The 14,453-nt window shown below is 43.6% G+C and overlaps 1 protein-coding gene across 1 annotated transcript in view; it reads right to left on the reverse strand.

The window, feature by feature from the left end:
- Positions 1 to 964: 964 nt before the first annotated feature.
- LOC102922378 (protein argonaute-4) overlaps positions 965 to 14,453 on the reverse strand; it is a 39,884-nt gene continuing 26,395 nt past the window's right edge. Inside the window, exons 14-18 of the mRNA XM_042271874.2 lie at positions 12,535 to 12,850; positions 12,288 to 12,422; positions 7,124 to 7,225; positions 6,548 to 6,747; positions 965 to 4,497 (exon numbers count right to left, since the gene is read on the reverse strand). Coding sequence (XP_042127808.2) covers positions 4,389 to 4,497; positions 6,548 to 6,747; positions 7,124 to 7,225; positions 12,288 to 12,422; positions 12,535 to 12,850 — 862 coding nt within the window. The 3' untranslated portion in view covers positions 965 to 4,388. The remainder of the gene's footprint in view (positions 4,498 to 6,547; positions 6,748 to 7,123; positions 7,226 to 12,287; positions 12,423 to 12,534; positions 12,851 to 14,453) is intronic.

A 14,453-nucleotide genomic window follows, 5' to 3' on the forward strand; every position in this document is an offset into this window, starting at 1 on the left:
GGCTATGCAACTGTGCAGCCTTGCTGAAGGAAGTCCATCGCTAGCAGGCTTTGAGTTTACAGCCTTGCCTCATTTCTGTATCACTTTCTGGTTTATGCTTATGGTTGGAGATATGATTTCTCAGCTTCTTGCTGAGAGGCTGCCTGCTGCCATGCTTTCTATACCATTGTGGACTCTCCCTCTAGAACCATAAGCAAAGGGAAAAATAACTCCCTCATAGGCTGTTTTTGGTCATGTTTTATCCAATCAAGACAGAAGTAGCTAATACACAGGGTCCCACTCGAAAGCCCAGGATGGACTGGAAACTGAAATGATAGTCCTGCCTCAGCCTCCCAGCTTCTGGGATTACTGGAGTGAGCCACCACACCTCCCCCGTCTCCTTAAGACATCACTTAACCAAACTTCCCATTGAGCAGTACCCAGAACCGTGGTGAATCGTGTTGAAGTTTCCATGTGTGAAGTGGTACTGAAAATCCTTCAAAACCTCCCAAATGGCAATTCCTAAATATAGGGCAACCCAGAAGTCAACCACAGTTGTTTCACCTCTCTTGATAGCCATGTATGATGCCATTACGATATCGTCCATATTTATTACACAACTGATGAGAAAAACAACTTTTAGCACAAGAATGCCAATTTATCTCCCTGACCCACCCACCCATTTTTGGACACATGAACACAAAATATCCCTGCAGACCAAAAAAAAAAAAAATTTTTTTTAAACAAACAACCATCACCTTATCTCACACAGGGATACACACCCTTCCTTAATAGCTTAGAAAGTACCTCGTATTGCTAGAGACAGACACCCAGTCCAAATTAATAAAATACATTTTAAAACATTACAACTCTAACCGTAGAGAAACAAAAACCATACCATGAGTCAGATGAACAAACACAAACATTTTCAGCCAGTAGACATAGGAAGAATATGAATATGTCAATAGCAAGGAAGAGAAAATGGTTGGCCAAGAAAGATCTTTCCTTTAATTTTACAATAAAAAAATTCTTGGAGTTGAAGCAATATTAATACAATGCCCTTAACCTCCGCTTTCTTAAAATGAAAGCTGAGCTGCCACCTTGCTAATGAGCAAGAGAATCCTACAGTATATCCACAGAGGGCCACTAGGGTGGAGAGGGTGAGCCTTGTTAAAAAAACAGTGGATCACCTTTTCCCACGGGAAGGAGTAGGCAGCTGAGGCAAGTGGGTAAGCTCTGCTATAGGATATGGGTTGGGCACCAGATTCTAAAACAAAGACCATCGAGGACATGCCTGCTTGTAAATCACCACCTCTGGGAGCAGCATGTAGACTGTACAGAATGAATGTGGTTCACCTGCCCAGAACGCTGGCTGCACCGAGCCAGCTGGTTCCCTTTATAAACAGCTCGGGACCGGACAACAACAGAATGCAGTTGGCTCAACATTCGGGTCTCCCCCACTCTTAGTGTCCCGCGCTCCCTGGCCCGGAACTGTCGTTCTTCAGCGCTGCTGCACGGCAGTCTTCCACACTACGTCACAGTGCCTCAACAGGCTGCCTCTAAGAAAGCCTAACAGCCCAACACTACTTCTGGAGAATGCACACCTCCCGTTGATTGACACATGCATAACAATTCAGTCCGTTTCCAGGGGGGTAACTATTTGAATTGTTAACCCTAATTAAGTTTGAACTATGCATTCAGATTTGCTGGCGATAGATTCTGCAGGGATCACCTCTTAACTACTCATCCCTCAGCAAGTTTTCCCCCAACAATCCTAATTCTTCCATATTTCTTTCCATTTGTCTAAAACAACAGCATCACACCCTTGATGGTACTGTTTTCCTACAAAAGTTCGCCTCCTGGCTTTTCTTCCACCTCCACGCAGATTGGCCCCAGCGTACTAGGACAGACTGAGGTGTTTCAGACATTCTGTTCAAGGTCAAATATAGAGCCCAACTATAGACAAGTGGATCGGGGCTTCTGGGTATCCGGCTTGCTCCCTGTTCCAGGAAGATGGCATGAGTTTCTTCTGTGCGTTGTTAACCGGCGAGCCCGAGGCACTCAAGTGCGGGTGTGGTGCCCGCTGGCCAGCCGGCCAGCCAGCCAGTCAGCCAGCCACCAAGAGTTCACATCACAGGCTCCAGGTGAGTCCTCCTCCTAAAAAACTCCCTTTTTGTCCTCTTGGGTCCACAGTGGCCGTGCTGAAGCATATTTTCTGTGCTCTCCCTGAACAAGTGTGAATAAAAGTGGCAGTCAGCCACTCATCAACATGTCCTGATTTGTATTATCCAAGTGAGGTATTTGCAAAAAAAAAAAAGAAAATCTTAAGGAGCGAGCATCCGCCGTCTCTTCACGCCTGCCTATGTTGTGCTTCAGCCACAGGACTTGCTTTTCTCCACTGTCCGTCCGCTGGGACTAAGGATGTCTGCATTCATCCTCATGTGCAGGGGATTTGGTGGACATCATAAAACTCTCTGGGAGACCAGCTCAGCCGACACTGGTGGCACTGCTGAGCAACAGCACGAGGAGATGTAAACATTAATGTATTTACAAGCTTGTATAAAAGACTGAAGGAGAACAGTGCTTCGTATTGCTGGCATTTTGAGAAGGCTAGTTTAACAGATTTGGACCTTGGACCAACCAGTGAGTTCAAGCAAACACCCTTCACCATCTGATCCAGTGTTTCTCACCAACAGTTTCTAGAGACGACAGAATTGTTTTAGTACATTGTGCCTGCCTCTTCCCCAGCCCCTTCCTCAGCCTTGAGGAGTGAGGCTCTCCAGAGAGCCTCTTACATTTCACTCCTTGCCCTCCCGGGACAGAGTAAAATGTGGGCTGGCAAACCATGGTTAGAACTACCCAGACTATGTAACGTTGTCCTTTACAAAGTCATTATCTACACTAACTACAGAATACATCTCCCCTATGTTCGAACTGATGCTTGCTTTACATCAACTCCCTTTGTTGGACAAGAAAAGGAGTCCTGTCTTCCTATGAGGGAATCCGGAATCTACAAAAAAGGGGGGGGGGGGGGGGGGATCAACTTCTTCTACATAGTTTTAGGTGAAAAAGAGGACGGCAAAGCTCCCAAGCACATTTCAGACTGAAAGAAGAGCAAAGAGAACTGTACTGTAAGCAGCTGCTGTGTGTACAGCCTTGATTCCCAGGGAAAATGGGAATGCTGGTACTTTTTTTAAGTGCAGCATCACTCAATGTGCCTTATACATTGGCAAAGCCTGGCCAATCAGGAAGCATCCTGATTCCAGCTTATTTTAAAAGAAAAAAAAAATTGACAGGACACAGACTATGACTATAAAATAGGTTAAAAAAAAAAAAAAACACCAAATAGTTAAAGGACATGGAAATATATGTGTTTCAGAATATTCAGGTTATGATATATTAAGAAATAGTTGATAAAATCATACTAAAATTTCATCTAGAAAACTACCTCGTCGGGGAGAGAGGGAAGGGGGTCTTAAAAACACTTATTGCCAAAGTTAACTTTCTATGAGAGAAGTCTAAAAATCATTTAGAGCTAACCAACCACATAGCAGCATAAAATGGGCACTTTCAAAAACTTGGGAAAATACTAAAAGCTAATTTTTTTTTTCCAAATAGGGAGGAGAGCTTTTACTTTTTACCATGGCAGTGTCAGGTGTCCCTGCAACACGCATCACACCTGCTCATGTCACAGTCACCAAAGCCAGCCAAGTAAGAGAACTGCCTGTTCGAATCTGCAGCCAAATATAGTGCAATTGTCGGGCAGCCTGTTCTCCACAGCACAGGCCCGAAGAGATCAGTAAGATAAAGCAGTGGAAGTAATAAAATTCCGTAAAACTTTCAAAAATTAAATGCTCCTTAAAGGCATTTACAGTGGTGAAGTCAGAAATCTCCATTGAAAAGTCTATGGACCCACCTAGTTAAAAAGTGGCATGGAAAGGAAACAGGTCGTTTGGTTTTTCTCTCCCACCTATGCATACACCCCACTCAATGAACACAGGAAAAAGGAAATACTCCTCTTGTAAGACTAGATGCGGTGAATACCACAGCTAGCAAAATATCCCATAGAAACCCTCCTTGGAAAGTAAGTCCTTTAGAAAGTAAAGGCTGATCAGCCTTTGCACGTTGAGGTAAAAATTGTCCAGTGCATCAGAAAACATAATCTATGAGTTTCTATTCCTTTTTTTTTCTTTTCTTCTTCTTCTTCTTCTTTTTTTTTTTTTTTAAATGGCTCAGTTTTGTTGATGCATCAGACAGGGCTGCAAAGTACAGATTCAGTGCAACTATCTATTCCGAGCTGCTGGTAGGGACCACTTGAAATCAACGTGGCATTATCTAGAGGCAGTAGGCATCTGAAACATTTGAGGATGTGTGGGATGCCAAATTGGTTGAGTTCTTTTCCAAGACTCTCAGGCAAAATACATAGTGTGCTGGGTATCGTGGTGGATCTGCACAGCCTTAGCCAAGGCCTGAGGGTCCCGGCCGTTGCTCTGTCCTGACACATGACTGCCTTCCGCACTATAATGAGAACAAAACAAAACAAAACAAAAAAAACCAGGTGTTAAGAGAAGACTATGTCCAACTTCAGTTTTTCAGATAGCACAAACAGTACTAGATTCAAGAATATCTTGAGCTCAAGCTGGGCTACTCAAACAACTTTTCCTTAGACATGCTTGTTCAACTGAAAAATATAGTACAACTTATTTAATGGATGGTTGCAATAATTAAATAAAATAATATTCACAAGGACCAGGTGTTTGGTAGCACCCACATAAGGACTTCTACTGCCCCTTCTGTCTGGTTAGTTCCTACTCAACCTGCAGGCTTCAGTTACAAGTCATTTCCCTCTTAGAAATCTTCCCTGACTCTCAAGTGCAGGTCAGGGTCACCTAGAATATGTTTTCATAGACAGTTCTCCTTTCCTTTTATAGTACTAGACACAACCAAAATGAAATTGTTAATTGGGACATTACTAGGTATTATTGGGTATTTTTTTTCTTCACTGGAATGAAATCACCAAGAGAAGAGCATCCTTCTCCTCTCCCCGCTCTCCCCCCTTCTCCTTTTTCTTCTCTGAGACAGGATCTTATTATGAAGGCTTCACTGGCCTCAAACTCACAGAGATCCACCTGCCTCTGAGGTGTGCACCTTCATGCCTGGCTTAACTTCAGTTTTACTTGCTAACAATACTAGTTTCCTAAACTAACGAGTCTACAGACCTAGCAGAGTGCTCACAACTTTAAACACCCATCTTCAGGGTGGGCATCATGTAACATAGGAGCCTGGCAAACCATCCTTTTCAGTGCTGCAGAGTCCATCTAGGGCTTTATGTATGTACCCTAAGCACAACACTCACAACGGAGCTACACCTTGGCCTCTGACCTCTCTTTAAATGCTGATTACTATCCTAATCACCCTTGACTTCATCCTTTCCTCCCCAACTTACTTGATTCTATCCCAGGAAGAGCGTTTTACACTTAGCAAGGACAATCTTATTCTAACACAGTTTTCTGCCCCATGCCTGCTGTTCCCTTTTAATATGCTCCAGCCAAAGAAAACTTGCTACTGTCCAAAACTGTCACTCTCTCTCTCCTTTATGGCCACTGTCCTCTCTGCCTGGAAAATCCTCTTCCCTTTATAAAGCTAAGCCCTGCTCACCCAGCTATAAAATCTTTGCCAGCCTTTCCTCTGATATCCCACTGCAGTTATCTATACTGAGTTAGACTAGCTGTCGGTTTTACATTTGCCTTTATTATCTCCATATTGAAACATAAAATCCCTGCAGGCAAGAAACATGGCGTACTAATCTTGTTATTTTCTAGTACCCAGCACAGTATTGAGCACACAGTACCAAATAAATGTATTAAATGTGTGAATGTATATTGGAGAATGCAAGGTACAAAGCCACAGCTGGGCCTTTTCTGTGATAGTGTATTTTTCAATCCCTTACAGAAATAGACTTGCAGTGGAATGTCTACTATTTAGCAACTGAATTGAGACTTGGGGAAGAGCCCAGAAACTACTACACTTGACAGATTGCCATTTGGGAAAGAAAATTAATGCAAAGAGCTTATTTAGCCACCATTTATTGGCAGCTCAGTAATAGGTCAAAATGAGTCCCTTGAGATCCCTATCTGGGAATGAGGATAGTCGCCCCTTCTGTTTCCTCATAAGCCCTGGCTCACTTTGGTCATTTCTGGATTGTACTGGAAGCAAAATCAACTAGGTGGGACTCCCTCATGCACGAACTAGAATCCACAGGTTCTGACTACTCTGACGGGAGTCAGGGTGCTGTGCTGAGCACCTTTTGAGGCTGCCTGAGACCTCAGCAGAACTGAAATGCAGTTAGCTCTGCATGAAAACCACAAGCAGCTCCAACGAGACACTGCTAGAGACACAAGTTTAAACAAGCCTGAGCTCTTCTTGGACCGAAAGTCACACTGAAAACTCTCAAAGCCTCATGTACTTCTAATTTGCCTTGCAGGTTAAATCTTTTAAGAGCTTTCTATATAGCTTGTTTTTAAAACATGCTTCCACAACAGGAAGAGATTTTTGTTGAGGAACTTGCCTGTCATGATCTTTATCCACCAAATGATACCTTGCCCGAAATGCTACCAGCCGGGCATAATATGCAGGGGCAGGAATGGAGACCGAGCGCGTGCACCTTACATAGGTGTGACAAAGCTGGTAAGTCAGCAGCTGGAGTTCATCTGCAGTGAAGCAGTTGTCATCCCACAAGACCTGGTAATGTGAAGGGCGGCTGGTTCCCTGGAGGGAGAGTTTTAGGATTAGTGTATTTCATAGGACCTGGCTAGCTAGGAGAAAAGAACTGAAATCCAACTATTAAGCTCAACAGTAAGTATCTCTGCCTCACACACCTACACGATCTCTAGAGCAGAGCACTTAACAAAGCTTAAGCATAGTGGGTTTTTTTGTTTTTTGTTTTGTTTTGGTTTGTTTTTTTTTTTTTTTTGAGCTGAGGATCAAACCCAGGGCCTTGCGCTTGCTAGGCAAGCGCTCTACCACTGAGCTAAATCCCCAACCCCTTAAGCATAGTGTTCAATGACAAGTCTCCTCAGGCTAGATGCTGAACTGGCAAATATCTCCCTATCAGGTCAAAGATCTGGAACAGCTTCCAAATTACCTGAATTCCTGCATGACTACAGAGGTAAAAGTCAAACTCAGACGGATGTGTGATGGTACTGTCCACCGTAGTGCCTGCTGGGACATTGCCACTTTTCCCCACCTGTTAAAAAAAGACATGTACAGTTAAACAAGTAACAAGCTTGTTTAAGGCCATTTTTTTCCATTAATTAGGAATAAGTTAGCAAATTGCTCTTATGTGAAGTCTCAAAACTAGATTAATTCAAGATGTTAAGCCAGAAACGGTGATTCATACCAGTAAACCTCAGCATTTGGGAGGTTGAGGCAGGAGGATTGTTTAAGTTCAAGGTCAGCAAGGTCAGCTTGGGCTACACTGTGAGGTCCTGCCTCAAAAAATAAGTTGGATCCCATTATAACTTTTCCTTAGCCCAGACACCATCCTAAAGCATTTTCTTTTTCTTCTTTTTGGTTTTTTGTTTGTTTGTTTTGTTTTAAATTTATTAAGTATACAGCATTCTGTCTGCATGTATGCCTGCAGCCAGAAGAGGGCTCCAGACCTCATTACAGATGGTTGTGATCCACCATGTGGTTACTGGGAATTGAACTCAGGACCTCTGGAAGAGCAGTCAGTGCTCTTAACCACTGAGCCATCTCTCCAGCCCCTGGCTGTTTGTTTTTCCAGACAGAGTTTCTCTGTGTAGCCCTGACTGTCCTAGATCTCACTCTGTAGACCAGGTTGGCCTCGAACTCAGAGATCTGCCTGCCTCTGCCTCCTGAGTGCCCGGCTCTAAAGCATTTTCTTAAGCACGTCTCCAGAGCCTCTTCTGGGGAATCTAAACAATGACTTTATCTATAGTTCTGTAAAGCAATATTGCCACATATTTATAGAAGACAGTCTGTATGCAGAGAAGGGGGAGAACAGCATTTAAGGAATGAGAACGTAGCTCAGTTGTAGAGTCCTTGCTCAGTGTGAAAATGATTCCGACCCTGGGTTCAAGCCCCAGCACCGCAACAAAGAAAAACTCCAAGATAGATAAATATCCCCAGAAGAAATGGCTTTCATTCCTCATTTGAGAGAAAAATAACCACACACAGCTTTCAGCAAAAGATAAGATGAAGATCTTTGAACTGGTTCACCATGTTTAGCAAAGCTCATACTCTCATGGGGTCAGTCACAGAAGGTCCCCCGCAGAGGTTTTCCCGAAAGCTCCAACTGAGATGGAATGAGAAGACAGCTCACATCCAGGCCAGGCCTCAAGGCCACACACCTCGAACAGAGCCTCAACCTAATCATCTATAATATCTGGTGATGACTTTTTCTAAAATCCAAAAGTTCTCCAAAAACCAAAATCAAACTTCTAGAAAGGCAGAGAGGGACTCCAGAATGCACTGAACAGCAGCAGAATTAAAACTTGTTCCTCAGCCTATGTCTTCTGTTGTTCAGTAGAATTTAATGAGAGAATTTAATTAGCACAGAGGCACACGTTCCCATGGGGTTTGACTCCTTTCTAACTACTATTCCTTCCAGCTATGAGCACATAACAATACATATAGAACCTGGAGTATGGAGAATTCTTCCTTCACATTCATATTAAGCTTAGATATCTAGCCAAACCAGAGAGTATCTCCTGCTTATTTCAAGTTAAGGTTTCAGTTACTTGTGGTCAGCCAAGGTCCAGAGCACTACTATAGCGCAATGGAGAGCACTTGAAGACTTCTGAGCAGTGGGCTGTGTTTTAGAAGCCAGCCCCATAGCAGGAAGGGGAGCAATGGCGAGGAACAGACTGCTGGGGTTCCGGCACAACAGACACGCAAACTCGAGGTGAGAGGTCTGGGGCAGCACACAGGACACCACCTGACAGACTGGACATGGCGGGGACAACAAGGCAGGAAAGAAATTAAAAGTGACTCTCAAGTTTCCAGTTTGGCTAGCATAAAGCACAGTGATGCCAATAACAGAATCTAAGGAGAACCAGGGGAGGTTCTGGATGGGGATTAAACAGTAAGTGGGAAGTTTGGGCGTGTTTTGCTTGACATGCCTATGGTAGACTGAATTACTGGTGCCAAATATTTCTGTGCCCTTCCCTGGGGGAAGATTATACAGTTCCACCCAGCTACCACAGGAGCGGCCATGTGAACTGCTTTGATGATAAAAATGTGGCACTTCTGGGCAGAAGCCTTAAGGGCTAGCACACAGCTTGTCTTGTATCTCTTCCCTCCCGCCACAGCGACTGGCAAGGTTCCAGACGGGCTCTGTCAGCCTAGGTTCCAAAGGGAGGACAACAGGGTCACGGCGGCAGCAGGGCCACAGTGACGGTGTGATGTGAGCAAGAAATGAATCTCTGCCAGCCACAAGGAAGGGTTCTTGCTGTTATCACCACCACACAGCCTGCTCTGTGGAGATGAGCCAAAGCGCAGAGCACCTGAGTCAACGTGTCTGGTAGATAACTCAAAGCACAAATCAGGAGTCTGACAGAGCAATCTAGGGTAGAAATATGGATTCAGAGTTGATATAAACCTAGAAAAGTGGATGGAGCTGAAGACAGAGTATTGAAAACAGGAAGAAGGGGCAATGAGGGGCTGGAGAGATGGCTCAGTAGTTAAGAGTACTTGCTGCTCTTTCAGACATGGGTTTGGTTCCCAGCACCCACACTCCTCACACCCACGTGTAACTCCAGTCCCCAGGAAATCTGCCCCCTCTCTAAAGATCTCCGTGAGCACCACGCATGAATGTGGTACACATACATACATGAAGCAAGACACTCATATACATAAAATAAGATAAATGAATCTAATTTTCTTAAATAAAGATAATCTGACTGCAGAGGTGAGTGAGAAGTCTGAAAAGTCATATTGTCATAAGTGTGGCTAAGAGGTCAGTGTGGGAATCTGACCTGGCTGGAGGTGAAGACACAGAGGCAAAATTTCAGTTCTCTCTTGAGCTCCCTACTTCCTGATAATCAAATATGAAATTTGTTGGGATGGTACACTTGACAACAAGCCAAGTGATGATTCTTCTAACAGGAAATTTACAAAAGAGAAAAAAAGATGAAATAGCAAGTGAGAGGGAGAAGCAGAGGTAACAGATGTTTATTGGGGGAACTGGAACTGACGAAGAATTGAACAACCTTTGTAATAGGAGAAGGCAGCCATGGAATAAGAAAGATGAGGGTCTCTGAGCTGGCTCAGTGGTTGATGACCTGCACTCCATCTCTGGAACCTAGATATAAGTTGTCCTCTGACCTACAAACACCTACACACTAAATTAATTAATTAAATACAATTTAAATTTTGTAAAAGAATGAGAAAGACTTTAAAAAGAATCATTATGAAGTGAGGCTCTAGAAAAGGCAGAAAGAAGTGGAGTCAAAAGCACAGATGTGGAGATTAGCCTGAGATTTGAGGAAGGAGATAATAAAAGCACAAAAATCACATCTGAAAGGAAAGGGTAGGTAACTGGGAAAATCCATGCCTTCCAGGTCCCATCTTCCCAGAAAACAGAAGGCAGCAGAAGGATTCGGAAGGCAGCTGTGCTTGCCACTGTACCGGCAGAGCAGAAATAGGTTTTTGTTAGTGTTAAGACATCAAGGATAGGACTTAAAAAAAAAAAGATTCAAGACAAACACTTATGGGGAATAGAGCAAAGAAAACAATCACAGCATTTAAGGTTTAAGGTTTGCTCTCATGTGTCTATAACACGGTTCACGAATACATAAGTGATTTGTTCAGCCAGCAACTCCCATCGGCCTGAGAGAAGCAAAGCAAATGAGCAAGTAGATACATTTTGGAGGTGGAGGCAGGCAAGAGGGCACGTTCAGAGAACTGGAGATGCTGTTCAGGGTATAAAGTAAACTAAAGAATTAGAACTGTCAATCCTGAATGATTGAGAGCTATAGGAAAGAAAGATAATTCAGGGTCTGGAAACAGCTCCGTGGTAAACTGCTTCCTACCATATTTGAGGCCCAAGTTCCATTTCCAGCACTGGGGTTAGGAGGTAAGTAATCCAGGTCCTAGATTTCCTCTCCACTCCACAGTGAACTGCATAGAGAGCACGTTTAAAGTGGAGCAGAGAGGAAGCCATGGCAATAAAAGAGGGGTGACTGACAGGCAAGCATTCAGATAATCTGTATCATCAAAATCTAAGGAATATTACTGAGTCAGAGTTTGAACAATTAGAGGACAAGGATTTAATATAAACCGACTAGTAGATCTGGGGTCCTCAGGGAAAAAAACTCGGGTCTTCCGTGATGCACAAAACACCTCATCTCATCCTTGGAAAAGAGACAGTTTTGTCCTAGAAAACAACTGGAGGAGCCAGCAAGCTTACACGATTGAGCAACAGAAAAGATCTGGTCCTTCCTAGGCCTGGACAAAATGAAATAATGTCATGAAAAACATCCCAAAAGCAGTCATCCAATATAATATTCTTGTAACTTACCCAAAAGACTAAAACAAAGAAAGTGAGCTGAGCACTTATTGTTAACTACAGATGTCATGTGACAGCTGCCTCCAGCTCCTGCCACCGTGACTTCCCATCACGATGGACTGCACCCTCACAGTCTGAGCCAGAGTGACGTTTCCATCAGGTGTCTACTTACAGTGATAAGAAAAGAAACTCGCCAGGCGGTGGTGGCGCACGCCTTTAATCTCAGCACTCCGGAGGCAGAGGCAGGCGGATCTCTGGATTTGAGGCCAGCCTGGTCTACAGAGTGAGTTCCAACACAGCCAGGGCTATACATAGAAACCCTGTCTCAAAACAAAACAAAACAAAAACAAAAAAGAAAAGTAACTAATATACAATTCCCCAAACCGTCTCTCCAAAATTCTAGAAACCAGCATTCTTGTTACAAGAGAAAAATTCATTCTCTTTTTGTTTGTTTTTGTTTTTCAAAACAGGGTTTCTCTGTGTAGTCCTGGTTGTCCTAGAACTTATTCTGTAGACCAGGCTTGCCTCGAACTCAGAGATCCAACTGCCTCTGCCTCCCAAGTGCTGGGAATAAAGGAGTGTGGCACCACCATCCAGAAAGAAACATTCGTTCTTAAAACTCCTGTTATCCAGAACTTGTCACCTAAGTTGGACTGCACTTAATATAGTTATTCAATTATCATTAGACATGGCCAGTTTTAGAGGAATGCTGTATACATCTCCTCAGAACCACACTTGCTGCCACACAGATGAGGAAGTTTACAGCATGACCTCTTACCCTTTCTGTTTTATCTGCACAGAAGAGGCGAGTGTGATGTCTCTTTTGCACCACAATGTAGGTTATCCCAGGCCGATAGTCTTCCTCCAAGCTTATACAGGCCTTTCGAATTGCTAATAGCTCCGGCCAAGCTACCTAGGAGACAGAAGGGGGATTTTGTTTCACGGAGGTCTCAGCTCTCAAGCAGCAGACCTGGGGGGTGCTCTGTCGAAGTGCTGGGAGGAGGGCACTGGGCTGACGGGAGCACCTGTTTCATCTGTCCCTCGGACACCCCTCCACGGTAGTAGATGATGCGAGTGGGCTTGAAGCGCGTGGACTTGTAGAACTGAATCAGTAGCTCCCGAGTCATGCTTGTCAGATCCTGCACAATCTCCTGACTGTAGAGGAGCTCCTGAGCAATCTCCTGCCGAGACGTCTGCACCCGAACTGTGGCACAGTACCGGCTGGGGTGGCCGTCCATGCTGCCCACCACAGCTGCGATAGACGGCTTCTTCCCGTCCCCAGCAGGCGGGTGAGTGACATCTGCTCCCAGGAAAATGACAGGCTGCTGGAACACTGAAGGCCTGTCCAGATTTAAGAAGACAGTGCCACATGGGTACAAATCTTTTGAGTCTAGAAAAACATATCACCAAGATAACTGCAATCTTAGACAAGAGGACCTATGCCCATTAGGAAAGAACATTAGCCTTCCAAACCCAAATCTCTTTAAGTTGTGAAATTTAAAGAAAAGAGAATCAAGTCCATTTTTTTGTTTTATTTTTATACATAATATTTATCACTTATATCACATATTTTACTTATTTTTATTTGCACACACAGACCTATACAATTCCTACAAGAGAAGGAATTTTGTTACATCATGGTTATTACTAGTACCTAGAACATAGAAATTCCTTAGCTCATACTTGGCTAAGTTGGTAAATATTGGTTGAAAATACAAATTCATTCAGTGTCATTGATTCCTCTATCTAAGGAATCAAAGAAAAGTATGAATGATTTTCTGATAAAAGCTAGTCAAAAAAAATCCAGGTGTGGTGCTATCTATAACTCAACACTCATGTCAGGAGGTGGGAGCAGGAGGATAAGGAGTTGAAGATCACCTTTGGCCCTGTAAAGAGTTCAGTTCAAGACCAGCTTAGTATATATGAAACCCAATCTCAAAAGGACATAATCCAGACATGATGGCACATACCTACAGTTCCTAATACTTAGGCAGGCAGATTTTGAGTTCTAGGCCAGTCTGGTCTACATAAAAAGAACTTGTCTCAACAAATAAATGAATTTTTAAAAACACATAAGAGAATAAAGAATGTACAAGGCCAGAATCCGAGCCTAAGAAGGTATATCAGGGTCTGGAGAGATGGCATGGTCAGGGTTAAGATAGTAGATGGCTCTTCCAGAGCATCTGAGTTCAGTTTCTAGCATTCACACTGGGCAGCTCACAGCACTACAACTCCAGTCCCAAGGGATCTGACATCTCCAGCCTCTGTGAGCACTTGTACTGGTACCTTCATGCGCACATGATAACACCTCTGCACACATGCGTACATAATTTAAAAATATGTAAGAAAAAAAGAAGTTGATAACAAATAATAGGTCCTAAGCCCCTAGGTCATCATAGTATCCCAGATATTTGGAGTAAAACTCAATGGTTCCAGTCTTTAGGTTAACTTCACCTGTGAACTACATGCCTCATTATCAATGTTTCAGGAAGAATTTAGTTACCTAGAACTTACACTCACAAAGAGATGAGAACTGTGTGGAAGGCATTCAACTTTACCTTCTGCCCAATACATCGATGGCCAAGGCTACAAAGGCTACAGCCCTTGGTGTAACTTTTCAAATTACTTTCACATCTAAGATTTCATATAAAAATCCACTTGGGCAGAAATACCCAAATCTTTCAATCCTCATCAGTACTCTGCTGACAAGAGCACTATCTTGCCTTAGTGTTTGGTTACTCCAGAGCCAATCCAACAAGTTCAATTTTAAACAAAAGCCCATCGCTTCGAGTGGAGAGCACTCAGTCTCATTAGGAATCCCTGAGGCCTGGGGATGTGGCTCAGTGGTGGAGGGCTGATGTTGCTTGTTTGATATCCCACAGCAACAGCACAACAAAATGTTCCTCAAAAGTCTCTATTTAGGCCGGGCAGTGGTGGCGCACGC

The sequence above is a fragment of the Peromyscus maniculatus genome, chromosome 2 (genome assembly GCF_049852395.1).
Source record: "Peromyscus maniculatus bairdii isolate BWxNUB_F1_BW_parent chromosome 2, HU_Pman_BW_mat_3.1, whole genome shotgun sequence".
Classification (NCBI taxonomy): domain Eukaryota; kingdom Metazoa; phylum Chordata; class Mammalia; order Rodentia; family Cricetidae; genus Peromyscus; species Peromyscus maniculatus.